Source organism: Engystomops pustulosus, chromosome 2 (genome assembly GCF_040894005.1).
Source record: "Engystomops pustulosus chromosome 2, aEngPut4.maternal, whole genome shotgun sequence".
Lineage (NCBI taxonomy): Eukaryota > Metazoa > Chordata > Amphibia > Anura > Leptodactylidae > Engystomops > Engystomops pustulosus.
The window spans coordinates 4,762,259-4,788,102 of NC_092412.1; the positions used below are offsets into that span (position 1 = coordinate 4,762,259).

Below are 25,844 nucleotides of genomic sequence, written 5' to 3' on the forward strand. Positions count from 1 at the left end.
GTCGTGGATTGCTGACAATGCTTCGAGCAATTTGTCCACCACCAGTCAGTCTTCCACGCAGTCCACCCATGTCACCGAAATCGCCACTCCTCCAGCTCCTGCACCTCAGCCTCCTCCCCCCCAGTCTGCCCCCTCCCAGGAAAATTTGGCATTTGAACCGGCATACTCTGAGGAACTGTTTTCTGGACCCTTCCCACAGTCACAAACCACTTGTCCGGTTGCTGCTGAGCAATTTTCCGATGCCCAGGTTTTCCAACAGTCACAGTCTGTGGGTGATGATGACCTTCTTGACGTAGTGGAAGTGTGTAAAGAGGTGTCCGACGATGAGGAGACACGGTTGTCAGACAGTGGGGAAGTTGTTGTCAGGGCAGGAAGTCCGAGGGGGGAGCAGACTGAGGGATCGGAGGATGATGAGGTGACAGACCCAAGCTGGGTTGAGAGGCCGGGTGAACACAGTGCTTCTGAGACGGAGGAGAGTCCTCGACCAGAACAGGTTGGAAGAGGCAGTGGTGGGGCCAGACGGAGAGGCAGGGCCAGAGCTGGTGCATCAGCGCCAAATGTGTCAACTAGTGAAGCTCCCGTGGCGAGGGCTCCTGCGGCGAGGGCTAGATCTTCAGAAGTCTGGAGGTTCTTTAAGGAAACACCGGATGACCGACGGACTGTGGTGTGCAACATTTGCCAAACCAGGCTCAGCAGGGGTTCCACCACTACTAGCTTAACTACCACCAGTATGCGCAGGCATATGAATGCTAAACACCCCACTCAGTGGCAACAAGCCCGTTCACCTCCGGCCGTGCACACCACTGCTCCTTCCCCTGTGTCAGCTGCTAGTCAGCCCCCTGCCCAGGACCCTGCCACAAAAACCCCATCGTCGCCTCCACGATCCTCCACAGCATCCACCAGCGTTCAGCTCTCCATACCCCAGACGCTGGAGCGGAAACGCAAATATAGTGCAACCCACCCGCACGCCCAAGCCCTTAATGTGCACATCTCCAGATTGCTTAGCCTGGAGATGCTGCCCTATAGGCTAGTAGAGACCGAGGCCTTTCGCAACCTCATGGCGGCGGCCGCCCCTCGGTATTCGGTCCCCAGCCGCCACTACTTTTCCCGATGTGCCGTCCCAGCCCTGCACCAGCACGTGTCAGACAACATCATCCGTGCCCTGACCAACGCCGTTTCTGACAAGGTCCACCTGACCACGGACACGTGGACGAGTGCTGCCGGGCAGGGCCACTATATATCGCTGACGGCACATTGGGTTAACTTGGTGGAGGCTGGGACCGAGTCTGACACTGGGGCTGCTCATATACTGCCGACGCCGAGGATTGCGGGGCCTACCTCGGTCCAGGTGTTTCAGGCCTACTATGCCTCCTCCTCCTCCCACCCCTCCTCCACCTCCTCCTCCGAACTACCATCCGTGGGCACGGCGCCATCAGTCGGTAGCTCTAGGCACAGCAGCAGTGCCGTCGCTAAGCGACAGCAGGCGGTGCTCAAACTGCTGAGCCTAGGCGACAAAAGGCACACCGCCCAAGAGCTATTACAGGGCATCACGGCGCAGACTGATCTGTGGCTGGCACCGCTGAACCTCAAGCCGGGAATGGTTGTGTGTGACAACCGCCGTAACCTGGTGGCGGCTCTGCAACTCGGCAGACTGACACATGTGCCATGCCTGGCCCATGTGTTAAATCTGATAGTTCAGCGTTTCCTCAAGACATACCCCAATCTGTCTGATTTGCTCACGAAGGTGCGCCGCATCTGTGCGCATTTCAGGAAGTCCAGCCCAGATGCTGCCACTCTCAGGGCAGCGCAGCGCCGCCTCCAACTGCCCGCTCACCGACTGTTGTGCGACGTGCCCACGAGGTGGAATTCAACACTGACCATGTTATCCAGAGTTTACCAGCAGCGCAGAGCGATTGTAGACTGCCAGATGTCAACTTCCACCAGAACTGGTAGTCAGGTCAGTCAGCTTCCTCAAGTCTACAATGAGGAGTGGACGTGGATGTCTGATATCTGTCAGGTGCTGAGTAACTTTGAGGAGTCAACACAGATGGTCAGTGGCGATGCCGCCATCATCAGCCTCACCATCCCGCTGCTTGGCCTGTTGAAAAACTCTCTGGTCAGCATGAAGTCGGAAGCTTTGCGCTCGTCACAAGAGACAGGGGAAGAATATTCCCTTGTTGATAGCCAAAGCACCCTCAGGTCTGTTTCTCAGCGCATATCGGAGGAGGTGGAGGTGGAGGAGGATGAGGAGGAAGAGGAGGAGAATGTTGGTGAGACACAAGAGGGGACCATTGTTGAGTCCTTTACTGTTCAGCGTGTATGGGCAGAAGAAGAGGAGTTGGAGGAGTTGGAGGAGGAGGAAATGGACAGTCAGGCCAGTGAGGGGAGTGAATTCTTACGCGTTGGTACTCTGGCGCATATGGCAGATTTCATGCTAGGCTGCCTATCCCGTGACCCTCGCGTTCAAAGAATTTATTCCAGCACCGATTACTGGGTGTTCACTCTCCTGGACCCACGGTACAAGCAAAATCTTTCCACTCTCATCCCTGCAGAGGAAAGGAGTGTGAGAATGCATGAATACCAGCAGGCCCTGGTGCACAAGCTGAAACAGTATTTCCCTTCTGACAGCGCAAGCGGCAGAGTGCGTAGTTCTGCGGGACAAGTAGCGAGGGAGAGTAGGCGAGCAGGCAGCTTGTCCAGCACTGGCAAGGGTACGCTTTACAAGGCTTTTGCCAGCTTTATGTCACCCCAGCAAGACACTGTCACCTGTCCCCAGTCTCGGCAGAGTAGGGCTGATCTTTACAGAAAGATGGTGAGGGAGTACGTAGCTGACCATACCATCGTCCTAAATGATCACACAGCTCCCTACAACTACTGGGTTTCAAAGCTGGACATGTGGCACGAACTGGCGCTGTACGCCTTGGAGGTTCTTGCCTGCCCTGCCGCTAGCGTCTTGTCCGAGCGGGTTTTCAGTGCAGCTGGTGGCATCATCACCGATAAGCGTACACGCCTGTCGACTGACAGCGCTGACAGGCTGACGCTTATTAAAATGAATAAAGGCTGGATTTCTCAGAATTTCCAATCTCCACCAGGTGAAGGAAGCTCAACCTGAATAATTGATCCACTCCTCCTCCTCCTCATTTTCCTCCTTCTCCTCCTCTTTGTACAGTAAAGCAGAGGAAAATGGCTTTTTTTTGACAGGGCCCACTGGCTCTTGCTATAGTACTTCATGCATTTAATTTTTCTGGAGGGCCACCTACCCGGTCCTCTGTTTGAAACAATTTTTGTGAGTGCCACATACAGGCACTCAATCTATTCCATTTTACTGCAGGGCCACCTACCTGCTCCTCTGGTTTGAAACATTTTTGGGACTGCCACATACAGGCACTCAATCTATTCCATTTTACTGGAGGGCCACCTACCTGCTCCTCTGGTTTGAAAAATTTTTGGGACTGCCACATACAGGCACTCAATCTATTCCATTTTACTGCAGGGCCACCTACCTGCTCCTCTGGTTTGAAACATTTTTGGGACTGCCACATACAGGCACTCAATCTATTCCATTTTACTGCAGGGCCACCTACCTGCTCCTCTGGTTTGAAACATTTTTGGGACTGCCACATACAGGCACTCAATCTATTCCATTTTACTGGAGGGCCACCTACCTGCTCCTCTGGTTTGAAAAATTTTTGGGACTGCCACATACAGGCACTCAATCTATTCCATTTTACTGCAGGGCCACCTACCTGCTCCTCTGGTTTGAAACATTTTTGGGACTGCCACATACAGGCACTCAATCTATTCCATTTTACTGGAGGGCCACCTACCTGCTCCTCTGGTTTGAAAAATGTTTGGGACTGCCACATACAGGCACTATCCAAATTAAATTGTCTCCATAGCAGCCTCCACACGTTGTCTCCATTGCTACCTCCAAAAGTCGTCCATATAGCTGCCTCCATACATCGTCCCTTTATCAAACGAGGTGTGTCAGGCAGAAATTTGGGTTGTTTTCATGGATTCCACATCAAAGTTGTTAACTTTGTCGCCACCCTGCTGTGTTATCCACAAAATATACTGGCAAACTTTTACCATTTAGGGATATTATTTCAGCGCTTCTTGCGCATCTGTTTACATTCCCCTCACCCGCCATATCCTAAACTTATAAGAACGCTACTACACTTGATCTTATACAAAAGGTTCTTAGAAGTGCTGTTTGGGGAGTAGCCTAGAGACAGGGGCTTGAATTGGCGAAAGCTCGCCTGGCAGCGGAGCGCCAGCTCCATGCGCATCATGCGCTTCTTGCGCATCTGTTTACATTCCCCTCACCCGGCATATCCTAAACTTATAAGAACGCTACTACACTTGATCTTATACAAAAGGTTCTTAGAAGTGCTGTTTGGGGAGTAGCCTAGAGACAGGGGCTTGAATTGGCGAAAGCTCGCCTGGCAGCGGAGCGCCAGCTCCATGCGCATCATGCGCTTCTTGCGCATCTGTTTACATTCCCCTCACCCGCCATATCCCAAACTTATAAGAACGCTACTACACTTAACTTGGTGCAGGCTGGGACCGAGTCTGACCCTGGGGCTGGTCATATACTGCCGATGCAGAGAATTGCGGGGCCTACCTCGGTCCAGGTCTCAAAGGCCTACTATACCTCCTCCCACCCCTCCTCCACCTCCTCCTCCTCCGAATTACCATCCGTGGGCATGGCGCCATCAGTCGGTAGCTCTAGGCACAGCAGCAGTGCCGTCGCTAAGCGACAGCAGGCGGTGCTGAAACTGCTGAGCCTAGGCGATAAAAGGCACACCGCCCAAGAGCTATTACAGGGCATTCCACATCAAAGTTGTTAACTTTGTCGCCACCCTGCTGTGTAATCCACAAAATATACTTGCAAACTTTTACCATTTAGGGATATTATTTCAGCGCTTCTTGCGCATCTGTTTACATTCCCCTCACCCGCCATATCCTAAACTTATAAGAACGCTACTACACTTGATCTTATACAAAAGGTTCTTAGAAGTGCTGTTTGGGGAGTAGCCTAGAGACAGGGGCTTGGATTGGCAAAAGCTCGCCTGGCAGCGGAGCGCCAGCTCCATCCCAAGATCCAACTAACATAGTTGCAGCACCTTTAATCTACTACTAGTTCACTGCCTCCATAATAATAATAATAATAATCTTTATTTATATAGCGCCATCATATTCCGTAGCGCTTTACAAATCATAGGAAACAAATACAAATGTAATGTAACAGAGCACAACATTTGTATGGAACAACAGGAGTGAGGTCCCTGCTCGCCAGAGCTTACGGTTTATGAAGATGATGGGGTAACACGGGGTAAAAGAATATTTAACGGTCAAGCCATTCTTCTTAGGGAATAGAACAAAATATAATAAATGGAATTGCTGTCGCTTGAACCACTCAGCCGTCATCTTATATACCAGGTCCAGGGTGAATGGGACTGCAGAGAAGTCTGGTGCCTGTTGGTTGCTGGATAACAGATGGGAGGACGACACAGGACGGGTTAGTAGAAGAGTTAAAACTTCATGCAGTTAATGAGTGTTATAGGCTTGCCTAAAGAAATGGGTTTTAAGAGCACGTTTGAAACTTTGGAGGTTAGGTATTAGTCTGATAGTCCAGGGCAGAGCATTCCATAGAATTGGTGCAGCTCTAGAGAAGTCTTGGAGACGCGAGTGGGAGGTCCGCACTAGGGTAGAGGTTAATCTAAGATCACTGGCGGATCTAAGAGCACGGGTTGGGCGATAGACTGAGATAAGAGAGGAGAGGTAGGGGGGTGCAGCATTATACAGAGCTTTATGGATGAGGGTTATTATTATTTTAAACTGTATTCGAAAGGAGACTGGCAGCCAGTGCAGCGACTGGCATGAACTGTAAGCATACATGGTCCCCTTATCAAACGAGCTGTGTCAGGCAGAATTTTGGGTTGTTTTCATGGCTTCCATGTTAACTTTGTCGCCACCCTGCTGTGTAATCCACAAAATATACTGGCAAACTTTTATCATGTACCGATATTATTTGAGCGCTTCTTGCTCACCTCCTTTGGTTCCTATCTGACACCCATTGGTTTGAAGCCTGAGTCCAATTAGGGTATGTCGCCATGCCACTCTCTAGCCTGCTGCCGCTGCCTCTGCCTCTGCATGCCGTCCCCTATAGTGTCAGGGTCAATTATTGGATGTTTTACATGCTATCTAGCTTCATTCTGTCACTCTGTCATGGCCATGCTGTTGCCCATAATTTCGGCATAATGGTGCGATTAAGCAGCCTCAGAGGCATCCATGCATGCTGCCCCTGCTGTTTCCTGTCCATTTCCGTGGTGTTTCCATCCTTTTCTGAGGTTCCCAGGTGTTTGGCCAAGCTTCCCTGTGCAGACCCTTGGTCCCCTTGAAAAATGCTCGAGTCTCCCATTGACTTCAATGGGGTTCGTTATTCGAGACGAGCACTCGAGCATCGGGAAAAGTTCGTCTCGAATAACGAGTACCCGAGCATTTTAGTGTTCGCTCATCTCTATTCAGGACTTTTCTTACAACTGATGTTGAAATCTACCACAGAGGCTTTCAGGGTGTTTGAGTTTTCTTTTTAGTTCGGAACTAATTCACATCAGGAATTTTACCATCATCCAAAGAAAAACACAAGAATCCACAGAGACTCTGCGTCTATAATTGGAATTAATTGTTCAATATTCTTCTGTTTGAGTCGCGAGTGTCCCGGGGGATGACATGGAGACTCTATAACTACCTCCGACATCTCAGAAAAGACATAAGGGGCCCTCAGTGACTGAAGTGATGTCCATTGGAGGTGAGTAGAGCCACTTTACCGGTGTATAAAACTGGTTCATGTAGTTACGTTACATGATCTGTGCAAGATATCATTTGAGACCATGTTATCCATACATATAGCATGTTACATATATTAGATGTGATATCACTTGTAGCCTTTGTCATGTCTTCTGATTCCAAAGATGGTCTCAAAAGTAGGAAAGAAGTTAAAACCTTGAGTGATTGCTTAATCCATTATGCAGCTATAAAGATTCCTTGGGGCTGGAATTCTCTGCCAGTGATTACTGTATTCTGTTTACTTTTTGAAATCTGGTTGTCCACCTTTTTTTTCTGGCCATCCCTTGCCTCCTGATTTTTTACTATTCTGCTATCTGGTTGTGACCTTGCTTTTATCTCTGGCTATACTTTTGATTATGAATTTGCCTCTTGTGACACTAATTCTTATGTAACCCTCCAGAAGTTTCTATAACTGGGACCTTTTAGACTTTTCCATAAATTTCACAGCTTTTACAGTGACGTCTTCTCTACCTGGAAAGAACAGTTCCACCTGCCACCTATTAGGTGAATGAACCAGGTAGCAGAGTGGGAGGTGGTTGTCTGTATGTGTCTATGTGACTAAGAAGTTGTGCACTGCTTCCTTAAGACAAGTCTTCCATACTGCACCCTGGAAGTTTGACCTTGGGACCAAGAGACCATGGACTCAGCTACTGTTGACCCGATTTAAGATGTTGTATTAGTCAATTACTATTCATTATTTTTTTATATTTTTTTAGGTTCATTGAAGTCTTTAGGTGTTTTGTGGATGTGTGAGGGTCCTAACCACCATCATGATGTCCAGAGATAAGTTACATTAGAACTATGAATCTCAGCCTTTCATCTTCTTTTATCCTCATTGGGGTCCCTGGCCTAGAAGATTTCCATGGATGGATTTCTCTGCCACTGGCTTCTATATATTTAGTGACTTTGCTGGCAAATTTTTGTGTTCTATATATCATAAAATCTGAGCAGAGTCTACACCAACCCATGTACCTCTTTCTCTCGATGCTATTGTTCTCTGACCTTGTTCAGTCTAATGCCGCAGTTCCCAAAATGCTCCTCATCTTCTGGTTCAACATCCGGGTGATCAGCTTTGAGGGCTGCCTGGTCCAGATGTTTTTTGTCCATTGCTTTTCCATCATGGGTTCCTCGGTCCTCCTGGCGATGGCCTTGGATCGGTATGTTGCAGTATGTAACCCACTGAGATACTCCACAATCCTAACGACCCGTGTCATCTCAAAGATTGGCATGTTGGTGGCCATGAGAGGAGTTCTCTTGATTTTTCCACACCCGTTTCTTGTCAAGAGGCTGCCATTTTGTCAGAGTCACATAATTGAACACACTTATTGTGAACACATTGCAGTAGCCAAACTTTCCTGTGCTGATATCAGGATCAATGTCATCTATGGGCTGATTGTTGCGTTATTGGTGGTGGGGGTGGATTCTGTATTCATTTCGGTCTCGTATAGTTTGGTTGTGAAGGCCGTCCTGAGGCTTCCATCACGTGAGGCCCGGCACAAGGTTGGGAACACGTGTGTCACACATGTCTCTGTCATCCTTGTGGCTTACATCCCCGCACTCTTCTCATTTGTGTCTCAGAGGTTTGGGGAGCACACATCGTCTTCCACCCAAATCATCCTGTCCAATCTTTACCTGATCCTTCCTCCCTTGTTAAATCCAATAATCTACGGTATCAAAACAAAAGAGATTAAGAAGCAAGTGCTGAAATTATTAAAATCCCAAAAGACATGGAAATGAAAATATACTCCAGTCTATGTCATGTGACCGACCACGAGAGCCTCCAGCTCTGCCCAACCTCTTTCACATGTTATCACCCTTGTTTTATTATTGTCTCCTGAAGGTACCAGAGGGCTTAGGTATCTAGGTAGATCTGCAACACCTCAAGAGGGGACTGACCGTATGCAAGGGCAGATATAACCAGTAGAGGAGTGTACGTCTTGGTTGCAGTGTAGCCACAGATGTCATGTGATGACACACCTATCGGCAGGTTGACCATGCCATAAAGGGCTCCAGGACGTCAGATACGGCTCTTCCAGACCCCAATCAATTTTTTTTTCTAATTTGGCAAATCGGTTGAATTTCCTTTTAAAGAAATTCCCTCTTTATTGATAACTATCCAGTCTCCTATCTCTACTGCTTGTGCCATCACACCGAGGACACCTTCCACCTTTATATTACTGGACTCTAAGTTTGTATTGATTGGTGGTAATAATAAGAGACAGGTCCTCGTGTAACTGTATCAAAAATATGAACTTAATATAAGGTGAAAAATTAAGAGTGGGGCATCTCCAAAACCGGCGCAGAAGACCCCGATGAAATGCCCTGCACTTAGACTTTTGATATTTTACAAAATCAAACTGAATTCCATTCATTTTCAAGGTTTATCAAAGTTTCCTGATTGCTTCTTGATCTAAGTAATGGGAATCTGTCCCAGGGGTGTGATATGGACTCGCTATGAAGTCTCAGGTACCATGATCCATGAGAGATGATCCAGATCAGTGTTATGGCTCTATACTGGAGACCTGAAGGTCCTATGAGACCATCTTGCTGTGACAGCTTTATAGGTCTTTTTGTATGTCCATATGTCTCTAATTTTTCCTGACCTACATGACCCTGCAAGTTCTCCACATTCCTTGTGACCCCATGACAGTGTGTCAGCCAGTAATGGATTATAACATAAGCGGTTTGGGTGGTAGCCTGGGGCCCAAGCCTTCTAGGGGGCTGATGGCCATCAAAACCACCCACCAAGTTTTATCCTGAGAAGGACCTTCACCCATGAAATCCTTGTCCATCTGTTCCTGCTCTCAAAACATGTACACCTGAGCCCCTGCCCCTGGGCATGTGGGAGGATTGACTAAAGACTTTTTTTTGTCACGGGCCCGATCATTCAATGCCTGTATCTCATCACTCGTCATAGCAGGGGGACATAATCCCCCCATAGACTTATTCATTTATACATTGTAAGGGATTAGGTAGAGGGGTGGTCGCTTCCTGGGGTAAACAGGCAAGTTTTGCAAGACACAGCATCAAATGCAGGACACCCCTGACCAGAAAGTCAGGAAGGTGCCCCTTGACTGGTGGCTGCAGTTGAAGCACAAAAGGGGTTAATTGGAAAGGGCTGTGTAGCACTTTAATAAGGGGAGTGGGCGGGTGCATAGGGTCTACCCCTCCTCTGTTACTACCCCATCACAATTTCTCTCCTGCGGCACACAGGGGAGATTTAAGGCAGGGGTTTCCGTTCCCCTGCCTCTCTTCATCGGGCACTCAAGCAGTCCTGCCTTCCCCTTTATATTTATTCATATGATGTTTTTCTTTGATATTGTTTTAACGCTTTGTGTTTTATCAAGTCACATCTTGCGGAAGGAGAATTTTGGATGTAGTAATGCTTGGCTGGCCGACTTGCCAGCTGGGGGTCCATATGGCAACCTGGTTATTTCTATGAAACTCATTAAAGTGCCTTATACTTTCACATTTACAGGTTTGTTGTGTATAAAAATAAAAGCTGTGACTAATTTTCCACCCAGCAATGAGTTTTGTGTCGTTATTTATTATAATGTTTTAATTATATAATTATTATTAAGTTATCCCTTATTGAAGGGCCGCATAGTGGATAGCTGGTTTGCTATGGAGTTTTAGCATGCCCTCCAGTTACAGTCCGTTTGGTATAAGTGGCCGGAACCAGTTCTATTTTCAATAAAAAAAACTGCAGCAAAAACCAAAACACAAAAACACAGTGCAAACATAACTAAACCCTGGGCCACCATTTCGTAGCTATGCACAGGCTGCTGACTACCAGAGACCACTGCACGGCCTCCAGATTGACACAGAGCAGTAACTCACAGGTATTTCCTCAGGTACAGAGAGCCCTGTGGGTTATCACCGCTCTCCTTAAAGGGGTTGTCCACTATAAGCATATTATGGCAAATAATTAACATTGTTTAACAAATGAGTGTAATGAAAAGTTATTCAAATTTCCAATATACTTTCTGTATTAATTCTTCATGGTTTTCTAGATCTCTGCTTGCTGTCATGTAATAGAAAGATTTATTGTTTACTTCTTTTAGAGAAACACCGGTCCATGGTCATGTGATGTCACAAAGGTGTCCGGCTCGTTATAACACTCTCTGTGCTATAACGAGCTGTGCACCTGTGTGACATCACATGACCATGGACCAGTAAACGATGAAGTTTCCTGCAGCATTACAGCAAGCAGAGATTTAGAAAACCGCAAAGAATTGATACAGAAAGTATATTGGGAAATTTTATGACTACAAATAATATCAATTATTTGCTGGAATGTGATTAAAGTGGACAACCCCTTTAAGTCAGCGCAGCACAGCTTTAGACTAGGTAATGAGGACGGCCAAAGCCATTCTGCATGGAGCGGGGCCCTTCCTCTTCTCCTCTATTCTAGCGCAGGTCGCTAGAAGGATTTACCAAAAAACTGCAAAACTGGGTGTCAGCGGGAATCTACCACTGACATCCGCAAGTAACACCCGCAGGCAGAGTGGGCTCTGATAGTGGCTCTTTAACCCGTTAAATGTCACGGCATTTGAACTCCCTTCTGGGGGTTCATTGCTATGGCAGCCCTAAGGTCGGATCGGGACCCCAGGGCTGCCTGTCGGCATTGCCTGTAAGATGGCGTCGATGCATATGCATAGGCTGACACAGCTAGTACCCTGCAATACATCAGTTATGCAGGGTTTTATCAGATGATTGCTTGTTCATGTCCCATGGTAGAAGTAATAAAAAAGTTTAAAAAAAGAATTCAATAAAAAAGAAATTAATAAATTAATAAAAATGCCCATAAGCCCCAAAACATATAAAGAGACATATAACACAAAAAAAAGTCTAAATCATAACATAAACCCCACATATATAGTATCACCGCGTCCGTAACAACCCGTAGAATAACAGTAAATAATTATTGAACCCACAAGATGAACGGTGTTAAAAAAAAAATTATGATTTTAACCTATTTGATCTCACAAAAAAAGCAATATTTGATAAAAAAAAATATGTACTCCAGAATGAGACTGGCGCAAAGTACAACATGTCCCGCAAAAAACAAGCCATCAACCAGCTCTGTAGCCAAAAAAGTAACAATGTTCTGCCACTTGGAAGATGACGATTTTTCCCCACATTAGGTTTTATTTGGAAAACTTAGTTAAATGTAAGAAAAAATATTCATGTCTGACCCATAGAATAAAGATAACAGGATTATTAGGATATACGGGAAACACCAAAAAAAAGGAAAAAATCCAGTACAGAATTGATTCTTTTCTACTCCTGCCCTCAAAAACAGTTCCTAAATTTTCAACAGTAGGTGATACCAACCCCAAAATGGTAACACTGGAAAAAGCGTCTCATCCCGCAAAAAAATGCCATCTCATGGCCCCAATAACGAAAAAACCCAGAAAACTAAAATCCTAGCAGCTGCAGGTCCCTCCTGCACCTCGCTGTGCCCCATAAAACAAGTAGCGGCCACATGTGGGGGGTCTCTGCACTTGGGAGACGTAACGGCCACATGTGGGGGGAGCAGGGACCACGTCATCAGGTTCAGATCTCTATCCATATATGGTCTCTGCATCTCCTAGGGTTCCCCAGAGCAGACATCGGGCAGGGAATCCTTTTAAAAGATGTGTCAGGTTAGCGGAGAGCAGGGACCACGTCATCAGGTTCAGATAACCATCTGCCCATATATGGTCTCCAGGGCTTCCCCAGACATAAGCTCCTAATTTAATTAAATGAAATAAAGTTTTGCCCTGGGACCCTCTGTCAGTTTTGCCCTGGGACCCTCTGAGATTCAAACCTGGGACCCTCTGCACCATAGACAGGAGCCTTAACTAACTGAGCTATAAGCCCAGTGATACAGCGCTGAGGATTTCTGGTAACTAAGAAGTGTTATCTGCCATTTACACTGTGACACAGACTAATGCACTGATATACACTCACCGGACAATTTATTAAGTACACCATGCTAGTAACGGGTTGGACCCCCTTTTGCCTTCATAACAGCCTCAATTCTTCGTGGCATAGATACAACAAGGTGCTGGAAGCTCCTCAGAGATTTTGGTCCATATTGACATGATGGCATCACACAGTTGCCGCAGATTTGTCGGCTGTACATCTTTGATGCGAATCTCCCTTTCCACCACATCCCAAAGATGCTCTATTGGATTGAGATCTGGTGACTGTGGAGGCCATTTGTGTCCAGTGACCTCATTGTCATGTTCAAGAAACCAGTCTGAGATGATTCCAGCTTTATGACATGGTGCATTATCCTGCTGAAAGTAGCCATCAGATGTTACAGGGTACATTGTGCGCATAAAGGGATGGACATGGGCAGCAACAATACTCAGGTAGGCTGTGGCGGTGTACCAAGGGGCCCAAAGAGTGCCAAGAAAATATTCCCCACCCCATGATACCACCACCACCAGCCTGACCCGCTGATACAAGGCAGGATGGATCCATGACACCACCACCACCAGCCTGAACCGCTGATACAAGGCAGGATGGATCCATGACACCACCACCACCAGCCTGAACCGTTGATACAAGGCAGGATGGATCCATGCTTTCATGTTGTTGACGCCAAATTCTGACCCTACCATCCGAATGTCGCAGCAGAAATCGAGACTAATCAGACCAGGCAACGTTTTTTCCAATCTTCTACTGTCCAATTTCGATGAGCTTGTGCAAATTGTAGCCTCAGTTTCCTGTTCTTAGCTGAAAGGAGTGGCACCCGGTGTGGTCTTCTGCTGCTGTAGCCCATCTGCCTCAAAGTTTGACGTACTGTGCGTTCAGAGATGCTCTTCTGCCTACCTTGGTTGTAACGGGTGGCGATTTGAGTCACTGTTGCCTTTCTATCAGCTGGAACCAGTCTGCCCATTCTCCTCTGACCTCTGGCATCAACAAGGCATTTCCGCCCACAGAACTGCGGCTCACTGGATGTTTTTTCTTTTTCGGACAATTCTCTGTAAACCCTAGAGATGGTTGTGCGTGAAAATCCCAGTAGATCAGCAGTTTCTGAATTACTCAGACCAGCCCTTCTGGCACCAACAACCATGCCACGTTCACAGGCCACAAATCACCTTTCTTCCCCATACTGATGCTCGGTGTGAACTGCAGGAGATTGTCTTGACCATGTCTACATGCCTAAATGCACTGAGTTGCCGCCATGTGATTGGCTGATTAGAAATTAATTGTTAACGAGCAGTTGGACAGGTGTACCTAATAAAGTGGCCGGTGAGTGTATAGAGAGGGATCTTCTCAGAGATTATTATTGTAATTATTGAGACTATTATTATTATAAATTTTATTATTTTTATTATTATGGAGATGTTTATTAATAATAGTAAAAATAATAATAATCATCTCCATAATAATATTAATAGTCTCAATAATTACAATAATCTCTGAGAAGAGCCCTCCCTATATACTAAGGCATTAAATCTCTGTCACAGTGTAACAGTAGCAGTCACAGTTCTTAGTTACCAAAATTCTGAACCTTGATAATCACAGAGGCCATAGCTCAGTTGGTTGAGGCACCGTGACATTATTGTACATGGACACTGCAGGTTCTAGGCTCAAATTCCATAGTGGATAGTTTTTTTTTATTGAGATGATTTTTATTATTATAATATGGCTAAAATTTGGGGCGTGGCCAGGGAGTGATTGGGGGATTGGGGGCTACGCCACCATTTTGTCCCTCTTTCCCTTTCACAAATGTTGGGAGGTATGGGTAATGAAGCCATGTTGTTTTAATGCTGCACATACTCACATTTATGTTACATTATCCCTATCACTAGAGAAAGGCTCCAACCACTAATCATAGGCTGATGCATCGTTTTACTACAAATGGAACCTGCAGAAAACCAGTGTGAACTTGTCCCAGCAAGGCAGCGAGATCTTCCTGTACTGCTGGAATGTGTGGAATCTATATTAATTCACAGTCCAGAAATCCAGTACTAAGAATCTGGTGATGTTAATATTCATGCATCGGGTAAGGAGATAATTTTTTTGGAATTGTTTGTCTTGTGTGTGAATCATCAGGGGAGAAGTTATAGCGGTTGTTGGAGGACACGGAGAAGACTTGATAATTGGTCTCATAGTCCGGTCTCATCGTTTACCTCTTCGTCAGGAGACTCTGGAGTGCGGTATATAAAGTGAGAGTATGATTGTAATACCGCACACGTATCATCTCCTCATGCGCTGATATGACCGCTCCTGGATCCACATGGTAGGGGGTCTCCACTCATCTTCTAAGCATCTGTTTATGTGGTTGTTTGTAGCATGTTCCTCCTGCGTTAGACATAGTGGAAATATCATAATAATTACTGATAATAATACTATAGTCATAGTCCTAACCCTTCATATGTGGACCATGACCATTGATGTTTTGTAGCCTCTACAGGTGTCCTGCACATTATGGAACTGTCCAACCTGACAAGTTTCCACCCAGAATATTTCCTCCTAACGGGAATCCCTGGTCTTCAAAACCTCCATCTCCTGCTCTCCATCCCTTTTTCTGTCATGTATGTCTTAGATCTTATTGGAAACTCCATCTTGATCTTGGTCATTGGAACCAATGAGACTCTCCAGCAGCCCATGTACCTGTTCCTTATGATGTTGGCCTCCTGTGACCTCCTCCTGAGCTCCTCCACCGTACCCAAGACTCTCTGCATCTTCTGGTTCAACTCTCACAAAATCTCCTTCAATGGTTGTCTTGTCCAAATGTACTTAATTCATTTCAACTTTGGGACAGAGTCAGCCATCTTGGTGAGCATGGCCTATGATCGGTACCAAGCCATTTGCCACCCTTTATCATATGCAACCACCGTGACTGGATCCTTAGTAAGAAAGATGGTTGTTGTTGGCCTTTTAAGAAGTTTTGTGAGTATAACTCCATTTGTGTATCTACTTTACAGATTACCATATGAGGGCGGCAATGTGATAGAGCACACGTATTGTGAGCACATGTCCATGGCCAGGCTGGCAACTGCCGATATACTGGTCAATGTGGTCTACGGAATGACCTTAGCAATTCTTGCCACTGGTACTGACCTAATTCTTATCATCCTGTCTTATATCTCCATTATCAAAGCCGTTGCACGACTCCGGTCCTCGGAAGCGCATGCGAAGGCCTTCAACACATGTGTATCTCATGTCTGTGTCATCATCCTCTTCTACACTCCGGCTTTCTTCTCATTCATCGCCCATAGAGTTGGCCATAAATATGTTCCTCTTCAGGTCCACATCCTGGTGGCCAATCTCTACGTCCTTGTCCCACCAATGATGAACCCAATCATCTACGGGGTGAGAACAAGGGAGATTGGACATCAAGTGGTGTCCATGTTCTCCAGGAGGTCCGCTAGACGCTGTTCTGAAAAGATGTTTCTGAGAAAGTAGACTTGAACGCTTTCCACACATCCTTAATGTAGCTGCACAGTACTATCATGTAATGTAACAATGACTTGTGTTGCCCAAGTGTCCCTATCTCCTTCAGCAAGTAACAGTTCAAGCACTGCAATGTTTTTTTCCGTCAGATAGACACTTTAATGATTGACTTTCCCTCTAGGGCCAAGCTAGGTCTATCCTTTGTACAGCACCATAAGAGATACAGCCCTTTCCCGATGTAGATTTATATTACCTAGGACAATACAAAGAAAGAAAACCAAGTCTGCACAGTGGGGAAAAACCTCAATAGAGGGGTTGCAGAGCCTTCCTAGATCCTGGCAAGATCCTTCAGTAATAAAGTTAAAAAAATGTAGGCAGCACTCCAAAAATACAAAATTCCAAAGGGTGAGGTTTATTGAAACAGTGGCGACGTTTCGGTGTGATGGGGCTTGATGAAGGTGGTTCACACCGAAACGTCGCCACGGTATCAATAAACCTCACCCTTTGGAATTTTGTATTTTTGGAGTGCTGCCTACATTTTTTTAACTTTATTACCTAGGACAGTGATGGCGAACCTTTCAGCGGCCAAGTAGCGAAGTAAGTATCACTTTAATATATGACTGGAAGCAGCATCTTTTAAAGTTGCTTGGAACTGCAGGAAGATTCTTTGAATCCTGTCTGGTGCGCTGGGGTGATGGCCCGGGTGTCCACAGAAAGGGCTCTGAGTGCCGCCTCTGGTACCCGTGCCATGGGTTCGCCACCACTGACCTAGTAGGTCGATTCAGATATGTAAGGTGTTGGCTACTCCCAAAACCCTCTAGAATATCTCCCGGCCTATCAGCTTGGTCTGTCCCTTCTGTGAATTCATCCCAAGTCTTTTTTTCGGGGAGCTGCTCATGGTCCATAAACTAGCCAGGGCCGTACAGCAGCTAAAACATTCACTGGATTTACCAATGTGGCTGCTAAGATGCCCTTATGGCTAAACCAAGGACTGTCTGAATTGTTGAAATTGCCAGATGAACGGATCTGAGAACATGAAGGGTCCTGCCCGGTAGACCGCTTTATTGTCCGGAAGTCAAATCCTTCTCTCTTCGTCAGTGGCTTCGTCTAGTGGAAGGTGCTTACTGGATGAAGTGGCCTGATAGCATCATATATGCATATTACTAAAGGAATCTCTTTTCCTAGCCAGGAAGACCATAGCATTCGGCTGGATGACCCCAAGACCACCCACTCTATGTGGAGGAAACACGTTCATCCGGTTCCCCCTTTAATAGTCACTGGTTTGGGTTGTCCGGAGAAGCCTTATACTGTATGGGCTCAGATGTCTGGGCTCTTCTTATACTTCCCTGCTCGGCTTTCCAGAGGTCGGATGTCGGATGTCCATAGATCAGAACTGACCTCCTGGGGGGCCACTAGTGGTTTGTAAGCTGTAAGTTCTGTGTAAGAACAACTCTTATTATGTTTATATCCTGTGTGTATGACATGTTCATTGCTATGTCAATGTGTTTACCTTTGTCTTATATTTAGATCGTATCCTTCTGTTTTTTTCTTGTTCTTTGTTCATGTTCAATAAAACAAGTCCGGCTACTGATTGCTCCATCTTTATGGAAACTGGATGTTATCACATAGATTACCAGGTGTAATGGGGCTTCATTATCTGTACATATCTATATATAGTATATGTCTTCCCAGTCCTAGGTGATGGAGTGCATCAGTCAGATCCCAGCAAACACCTACATCACAAAGGTTATGTGTAGTGATGGCGGCAGCAGTGGATTAGATGGAACATGATGAAGATGTGGTGTCATTCTGTCCATCATCATCTCACAATGAATTATAACAAAAATATATTACAGAGATCTGTAAAGCAACAGAAATAGTGTCCCTACAGAAATGCAGCACCAGAACCAATCTCTGTAATAGAAATCCTGCTCCATGACCAAGCTTTTTACAGAAATACAACACCAGAAACACATCACTGGATCAGCACCAGATCTAGGGATCCTACATCACCAAGTTCTGTAATAGAAATATTACACCAGAACCAATCTCCGTACATAAACACAGCACAGGACCCATGCTTTATACAGAGATAAAGCACTAGAACTGGGGTTCCTATAGAAATACAGCACTAGATCCAAGCTTTGTACAGAAATACTATTCAATACTGTGGACCACCAGCTCCTCCTTAGGAGACTTCGCTCCATTGGCCGGAAGGACCCTGCAGTCTCTTGGTTTTCTTCCTATCTCTCTGACCGCACTTTCAGTGTCTCCTTCTCTGGATCTTTCTCTTCTCCTCTTCCTCTCAGTGTCAGGTTCCTCAGGGCTCAGTCCTAGGTCCTCTCCTCTCAGTGTCGGGGTCCTCAGAGCTCAGTCCTAGGTCCTCTCCTCTCAGTGTCGGGGTCCTCAGGGCTCAGTCCTAGGTCCTCTCCTCTCAGTGTTGGGGTCCTCAGGGCTCAGTCCTAGGTCCTCTCCTCTCAGTGTCGGGGTCCTCAGGGCTCAGTCCTAGGTCCTCTCCTCTCAGTGTCAGGTTCCTCAGGGCTCAGTCATAGGTCCTCTCCTCTCAGTGTCAGTGTCCTCAGGGCTCAGTCCTAGGTCCTCTCCTCTCAGTGTCGGGGTCCTCAGGGCTCAGTCTTAGGTCCTCTCCTCTCAGTGTCGGAGTCCTCAGGGCTCAATCCTAGGTCCTCTCCTCTCAGTGTCGGGGGTCCTCAGGGCTCAGTCCTAGGTCCTCTCCTCTCAGTGTCGGGGTCCTCAGGGCCCGGTCCTAGGTCCTCTCCTCTCAGTGTCGGGGCCCTCGGGGCTCAGTCCTATGTCCTCTCCTCTCAGTGTCAGGGTCCTCAGGGCTCAGTCCTAGGTCCTCTCCTCTCAGTGTCGGGGTCCTCAGGGCTCAGTCTTAGGTCCTCTCCTCTCAGTGTCGGAGTCCTCAGGGCTCAATCCTAGGTCCTCTCCTCTCAGTGTCAGGTTCCTCGGGGCTCAGTCCTAGGTCCTCTCCTCTCAGTGTCAGGCTCCTCAGGGCTCAGTCCTAGGTCCTCTCCTCTCAGTGCCGGGGTCCTCAGTGCTCAGTCCTAGGTCCTCTCCTCTCAGTGTCGGTATCCTCAGGGCTCAGTCCTAGGTCCTCTCCTCTCAGTGTCAGGTTCCTCAGGACTCAGTCCTAGGTCCTCTCCTCTCAGTGTCTGGGTCCTCAGGGCTCAGTCCAATGTCCTCTCCTCTCAGTGTCGGTATCCTCAGGGCTCAGTCCTAGGTCCTCTCCTCTCAGTGTCAGGTTCCTCAGGGCTCAGTCCTAGGTCCTCTCCTCTCAGTGTCAGGTTCCTCAGGACTCAGTCCTAGGTCCTCTCCTCTCAGTGTCAGGGTCCTCAGGGCTCAGTCCTAGGTCGTCTCCTCTCAGTGTCAGTGTCCTCAGGGCTCAGTCCTAGGTCCTCTCCTCTCAGTGTCAGTGTCCTCAGTGCTCAGTCCTAGGTCCTCTCCTCTCAGTGTCAGGTTCCTCAGGGCTCAGTCCTAGGTCCTCTCCTCTCAGTGTCGGGGTCCTCAGGGCTCAGTCCTAGGTCCTCTCCTCTCAGTGTCAGGTTCCTCAGGGCTCAGTCCTAGGTCGTCTCCTCTCAGTGTCAGTGTCCTCAGGGCTCAGTCCTATGTCCTCTCCTCTCAGTGTCAGTGTCCTCAGTGCTCAGTCCTAGGTCCTCTCCTCTCAGTGTCAGGTTCCTCAGGGCTCAGTCCTAGGTCCTCTACTCTCAGTGTCGGGGTCCTCAGGGCTCAGTCCTAGGTCCTCTCCTCTCAGTGTCAGGTTCCTCAGGGCTCAGTCCTAGGTCCTCTCCTCTCAGTGTTGGGGTCCTCAGAGCTCAAGCCTAGGTCCTCTCCTCTCAGTGTCGGGGTCCTCAGGGCTCAGTCCTAGGTCCTCTCCTCTCAGTGTCGGGGTCCTCAGGGCTCAGTCCTAGTTCCTCTCCTCTCAGTGTCAGGTTCCTCAGGGCTCAGTCCTAGGTCCTCTCCTCTCAGTGTCGGGGTCCTCAGGGCTCAGTCCTAGGTCCTCTCCTCTCAGTGTCAGGTTCCTCAGGGCTCAGTCCTAGGTCCTCTCCTCTCAGTGTTGGGGTCCTCAGAGCTCAAGCCTAGGTCCTCTCCTCTCAGTGTCGGGGTCCTCAGGGCTCAGTCCTAGTTCCTCTCCTCTCAGTGTCGGGGTCCTCAGTGCTCAGTCCTAGGTCCTCTCCTCTCAGTGTTGGGGTCCTCAGGGCTCAGTCCTAGGTCCTCTCCTCTCAGTGTCGGGGTCCTCAGGGCTCAGTCCTAGGTCCTCTCCTCTCAGTGTCAGGGTCCTCAGGGCTCAGTCCTAGGTCCTCTCCTCTATGTGTCGGGGTCCTCAGTCCTAGGTCCTCTCCTCTCAGTGTCAGGTTCCTCAGGGCTCAGTCCTAGGTCCTCTCCTCTCAGTGTCAGGGTCCTCAGGGCTCAGTCCTAGGTCCTCTCCTCTATGTGTCGGGGTCCTCAGTCCTAGGTCCTCTCCTCTCAGTGTCAGGGTCCTCAGGGCTCAGTCCTAGGTCCTCTCCTCTATGTGTCGGGGTCCTCAGTCCTAGGTCCTCTGCTCTCAGTGTCAGGTTCCTCAGGGCTCAGTCCTAGGTCCTCTCCTCTCAGTGTCAGTATCCTCAGGGCTCAGTCCTAGCTCCTCTCCTCTCAGTGTCAGGTCCCTCAGGGCTCGGTCCTAGGTCCTCTTCTCTTCTCCATCTATACTGCCCCCATTGGACAAACCACCAGCAGATTTGGTTTCCAGTATCATCTCTCTGCTGATGATACCCAGCTATATACTTCTGCACGTAACATCACCCCGGCCTTACTCCAGAACACTAGTGACTGTCTCTCTGCTGTCTCTATCATCATGTTTTTTCTTTTCTTGAAACTTAATCTTTCTAAGACTCCTTATCTTTCCACCATCTACTAGCCGACCCAACCCTGACCTCTCCATCTCGGTCTGTGGGGTCACTATAGCCCCGAGGCAGCAGGCCGCTGTCTTGAGGTTGTGCTGGACTCTGACCTCTTCTGCTGGACTCTGCCTGATGCATCTCAGAAACATTTCCAGTATCCGACCATTTCTGACTATTGAAACCTCTAAAAGCACTAATTGTCGCTCTTATTACTAGACTCTTGTCACTCGTTACCTATCGGTCTTCCACTCGCTAAACTCTCTCCTCTGCAATCTATGAGTAATGCAGCAGCCGGGCTCCAGACCAAACGCTACCCGGACACCTCCAGTCTGTGCCAATCACTGCACTGGCTGCCCGTCTCCTTCCGGATTCAGTATAAAATAATAACCCTCATCCACACAGCTCTGCACAATGCTGCACCTCCCTATCTCTCTTCTCTCATCTCAGTCTATCGCCCTTCCCGTGCTCTTCCATCTGCAGTGATATTAGATTAATCTCTACCTTAATTCGAACCTCTCACTCACTGTGGTGCTGCCTGCAGCCTGGACATTCTGTGGTACTACCCGTGGCCTGGCTGCCTGTAAATGCCCTGTAAGTCCCAGAAATCATGTCACCTCCATTGATGAACATGTGATGGATGTACAGGGTCTCCCAGTCACTAGATCAGGGTTCTACACAATCACCAAAGTAATAACATGAAGCCTTTATTATACATAAAACGTGATGATGATAATTAGAGAACAGCAATGACTGGAGCCCAGAGAGAGATTATACTGACATGTCCTGCAGGTCCCAGCAGTCACCAGTCAGTTGGCAGGGCACAGGACCTCAGCCCCGGCCACAGGACCTCAACCCCGGCCACCGGACCTCAGCCCCGGCCACAGGACCTCAGCACCGGCCACAGGACCTCAGCACCGGCCACAGGACCACAGCCCCGGCCACAGGACCACAGCCCCGGCCACAGGACCTCAGCCCCGGCCACAGGACCTCAGCCCCGGCCACAGGACCTCAGCCCCGGCCACAGGACCTCAGCACTGGCCACAGGACCTCAGCCCCGGCCACAGGACCTCAGCCCCGGCCACAGGACCTCAGCCCCGGCCACAGGACCTCAGCACTGGCCACAGGACCTCCGCCCCGGCCACAGGACCTCCGCCCCGGCCACAGGACCTCAGCCCCGGCCACAGGACCTCCGCCCCGGCCACAGGACCTCAGCCCCGGCCACAGGACCTCAGCCCCGGCCACAGGACCTCAGCCCCGGCCACAGGACCTCAGCCCCGGCCACAGGACCTCCGCCCCGGCCACAGGACCTCCGCCCCGGCCACAGGACCTCAGCCCCGGCCACAGGACCTCAGCCCCGGCCACAAGACCTCCGCCCCGGCCACAGGACCTCAGTCCCGGCCACAGGACCTCAGCCCCGGCCACAGGACCTCAGCCCCGGCCACAGGACCTCAGCCCCGGCCACAGGACCTCAGCCCCGGTCCCTGGAGTTCACCTTCTTCTTCCTGGTGCATGTAAGTGCATTGTCCGCATATAATGCGCTGTGTGGGGAGTCACTAAGATCCTGCGCCCGATATCCTGCATGTGTCGCTTCCCCGCTCAGGTCCCTGGAGTTCACCTTCTTCTTCCTGGTGCATGTAAGTGCATTGTCCATGTATAATGCGCTGTGCGGGGAGTCACTAAGATCCTGCGCCCAATATCCTGCATGTGTCGCTTCCCCGCTCAGGTCCCCGGAGTTCACCTTCTTCCTCCTGGTGCATGTAAGTGCATTGTCCGTGTATAATGCGCTGTGCGGGGAGTCACTAAGATCCTGCAACCGATATCCTGCATGTGTCGCTTCCCCGCTCAGGTCCCCGGAGTTCACCTTCTTCTTCCTGGTGCATGTAAGTGCATTGTCCGTGTATAATGCGCTGTGCGGGGAGTCACTAAGATCCTGCACCCGATATCCTGCATGTGTTGTTTCCCCACTCAGGTCCCCGGAGTTCACCTTCTTCTTCCTGGTGCATGTAAGTGCATTGTCCGTGTATAATGTGCTGTGTGGGGAGTCACTAAGATCCTGCGCCCGATATCCTGCATGTGTCGCTTCCCCGCTCAGGTCCCTGGAGTTCACCTTCTTCTTCCTGGTGCATGTAAGTGCATTGTCCGTGTATAATGCGCTGTGCGGGGAGTCACTAAGATCGTGCTCCTGATATCCTGCATGTGTCGCTTCCCCGCTCAGGTCCCTGGAGTTCACCTTCTTCTTCCTGGTGCATGTAAGTGCATTGTCCGCATATAATGCGCTTTGCGGGGGGTCACTAAGGTCCTGCGTCTGAGTCTCTTCAGATCTGCTCTGGGGTCTAACATTTTTTGCATTGCAATATAAGACAGTCATCATCTTCCATTTTTTTGGTAAAGAAGTGAGGACATGAGCTGTTGCACATTTTCCCTCCTTTCCTGCTCATGTCCCTCCATCACCCAAATGATTCCCTAGTTTCAAGATTGTGACACGAGTGACGTCCATAGAGCGAGTAGATCCTTATTTTAGTAGACGTTCTAGGTCTGGATGTCCCTCACTTTTTAAAGCACACGGCGTCTGATATTTCTTTTTTAAATTGTAAGTTTTATGAAATTATTCCAAATAAGTTGTAACAGCAATAAGCCGTGCACGTACAACCGGAATTACAGACAGGAAAGAGGACGGGCGGGGACTCGTATCACAGTATCACCGGGCTTCATGCGGCCCAAAGTATTTCCACTTCTCTCTCAGACTTGTTAGGGGCTAACCGTTCTCTTTGCTGTACACCGACCCCAATATGAAGAGGTAAAAGAGGAGAAAGAAGAAAAAAAAGAAACTCAATGAGAAGAACATCTATCGCTGGTAAAAATTAGGCAGTGGACTTGGGAGGACAGACAGGAGTGGACAGGACAAAGGACAAAAGACAGAAGAGGGGGGGAGGTCAGAAAACTTCATGAGTCCTCCAGTAAGAGTCCCATGGATCCCAGAAAAGTTTAAACTTTTCTACCGTACCCTGGAGCGTGACTGTAAGGTCTTCCATCGCCCTAACCTCTTTAATCCGATCATAAACTTCATACCTGGAAGGAGGAGAACCCTGTTACCAGTGCTTAGCAATGAGGCATTTAGCCGCTGTTAAAAGTTTAGCACTAAGGAGAAGGGGAGCTTTCTAAGGGGATGGGGAATATATTTAAAATATAGGTTCTTGGGCATAGATGGAAGTCCAATGACCGTACATGGGACAGGGTGTGTTGACATGGTCCATAAGGGTTCCAGTCGAGAGCAATCCCAGAAGATATGGAAAATGGATGCAGCAGGTATGTGACAGGGATTGAGAGTGTGTAGGAGCTGGGGGTGTGCATAATTATTTTATACTGGTTCTCTTTATTGATTATGCACAATGCCGACTTTGCAGCTCGCCACCTCTCTTTTGGGAGGGTTTCACCTTGGTCTGTGTCCCATTTAGCCATGTAGGGATGTCTGGGGAACAGTTCGGGGAGAGTAGAGCGTGTTCGTGTTTGGGTGTGTACACATAATTGCGGCTTGTAATAGGGTCCTCGAGTCTGGGTCCACCAGTTCCACAGCACGGTGCAAGAGGGTGGAATCGTCTGACTAACCGGTTATTTCGGGTCATAACCGGCCTGTGAGAAGCCAGAGAAAAACGCCTATTACATACTCGGCAGACGTCCCTGGTGAGCGCCATGGGGCCCAAGGGGGCAGTGGAGGGGAGGCGGATGGGGGTCGCATCAGAGAGTTAGGATGGGTTGGAGCAAGGCAGAGTTTTTCTACCTCCATCCATTTAGTGTCCATTTAATAAGGTGGACCAGGCTTGTATCCTACGAATGTGGGTGGCCCAGAAGGATAGAATGAAGTTGGGAAGGGAGAGGATGCCTTTAGATTTAGGAGAAAACACAATGTGCTTGGCAATTCTGTGGTGTTTTCTGGTCCAAACAAACTTGGAGGCTATGGAGGCTTGTAGTGCACGAAGGTCTTTGAGGGGAACAGCGACAGGGAGGGTCTGGGAGAGGTATAGTATCTTAGAAAAAATGGCGGTTTTGACCGCACAATAAGACCAAAGAGTGAAAGCCGTAGGGACGATCATTTAGAGAGTAGATAACGTATGTGGGCTTAGGCATTGGGGGAATTATGTCGCTACAGGGAGGCAAAGGATGAGGTTATACGGATCCAGAGAAAGTTGGTCTTAAGAAAGAACACCTGATCCAGGGGGAAGTGTATGGGGAGGGCTTCTGTTTTGGTGGTATTGACCTTGTTCCCTGCGAGGCAGCCAAACTCTGCCAACAGAGGGCTGGGGATGAAGTATGCTGGCGGGTCAAGGTAAGAAGGACATTGTCCACTAAAAGTCAGAGTTTTAACACCTTGTCATGGACTTTATAGCCACCAATATCTGGGTGGAGGTGGATGGCTGCTGCTAGGTGCTCTATGCTCAGTTTAAACGGTAAGGGGGCTTAGGGGGGGTTGAGGCATGGGGGAGGGGGGCACACGGATGCTATCGTAAAGGCCCTTAATCGCAGTCAGGAAAGGGCCCCTGAGGCCAAAATGTGCCAGTGCAGAGAACATGAAAGGCCGCTTCTCTTCTCTGGCGGTGCTTACTGCCCTGTCCACTGCCTAATGCCGCTTACTGTTACTCCTCATAATGCCTTGTAATCCGTGTCTGAAGAAAGTCTGCTGTTCAGACCGAAACGTCA

The 25,844-nt window shown here is 48.5% G+C and overlaps 2 protein-coding genes across 2 annotated transcripts; both read left to right on the forward strand.

Annotated features, from left to right (window-relative positions):
* The first annotated feature begins 7,650 nt into the window (after positions 1-7,650).
* On the forward strand, positions 7,651-8,589 carry LOC140116357 (olfactory receptor 52N4-like). The gene has a single exon (XM_072132884.1). The coding sequence runs from the start codon at positions 7,654-7,656 to the stop codon at positions 8,587-8,589; it is 936 nt and encodes a 311-aa protein (XP_071988985.1). The 5' UTR covers positions 7,651-7,653.
* Positions 8,590-15,282: 6,693 nt separating this feature from the next.
* Positions 15,283-16,263, forward strand: LOC140116358 (olfactory receptor 52Z1P-like). The gene has a single exon (XM_072132886.1). The coding sequence runs from the start codon at positions 15,283-15,285 to the stop codon at positions 16,261-16,263; it is 981 nt and encodes a 326-aa protein (XP_071988987.1).
* Positions 16,264-25,844: the final 9,581 nt, after the last annotated feature.

Bases quoted from the DNA above. Each gene is read 5' to 3' on its own strand.
- LOC140116357 (XM_072132884.1), top strand. From the start codon at position 7,654: ATGAATCTCAGCCTTTCATCTTCTTTTATCCTCATTGGGGTCCCTGGC.
- LOC140116358 (XM_072132886.1), top strand. From the start codon at position 15,283: ATGGAACTGTCCAACCTGACAAGTTTCCACCCAGAATATTTCCTCCTA.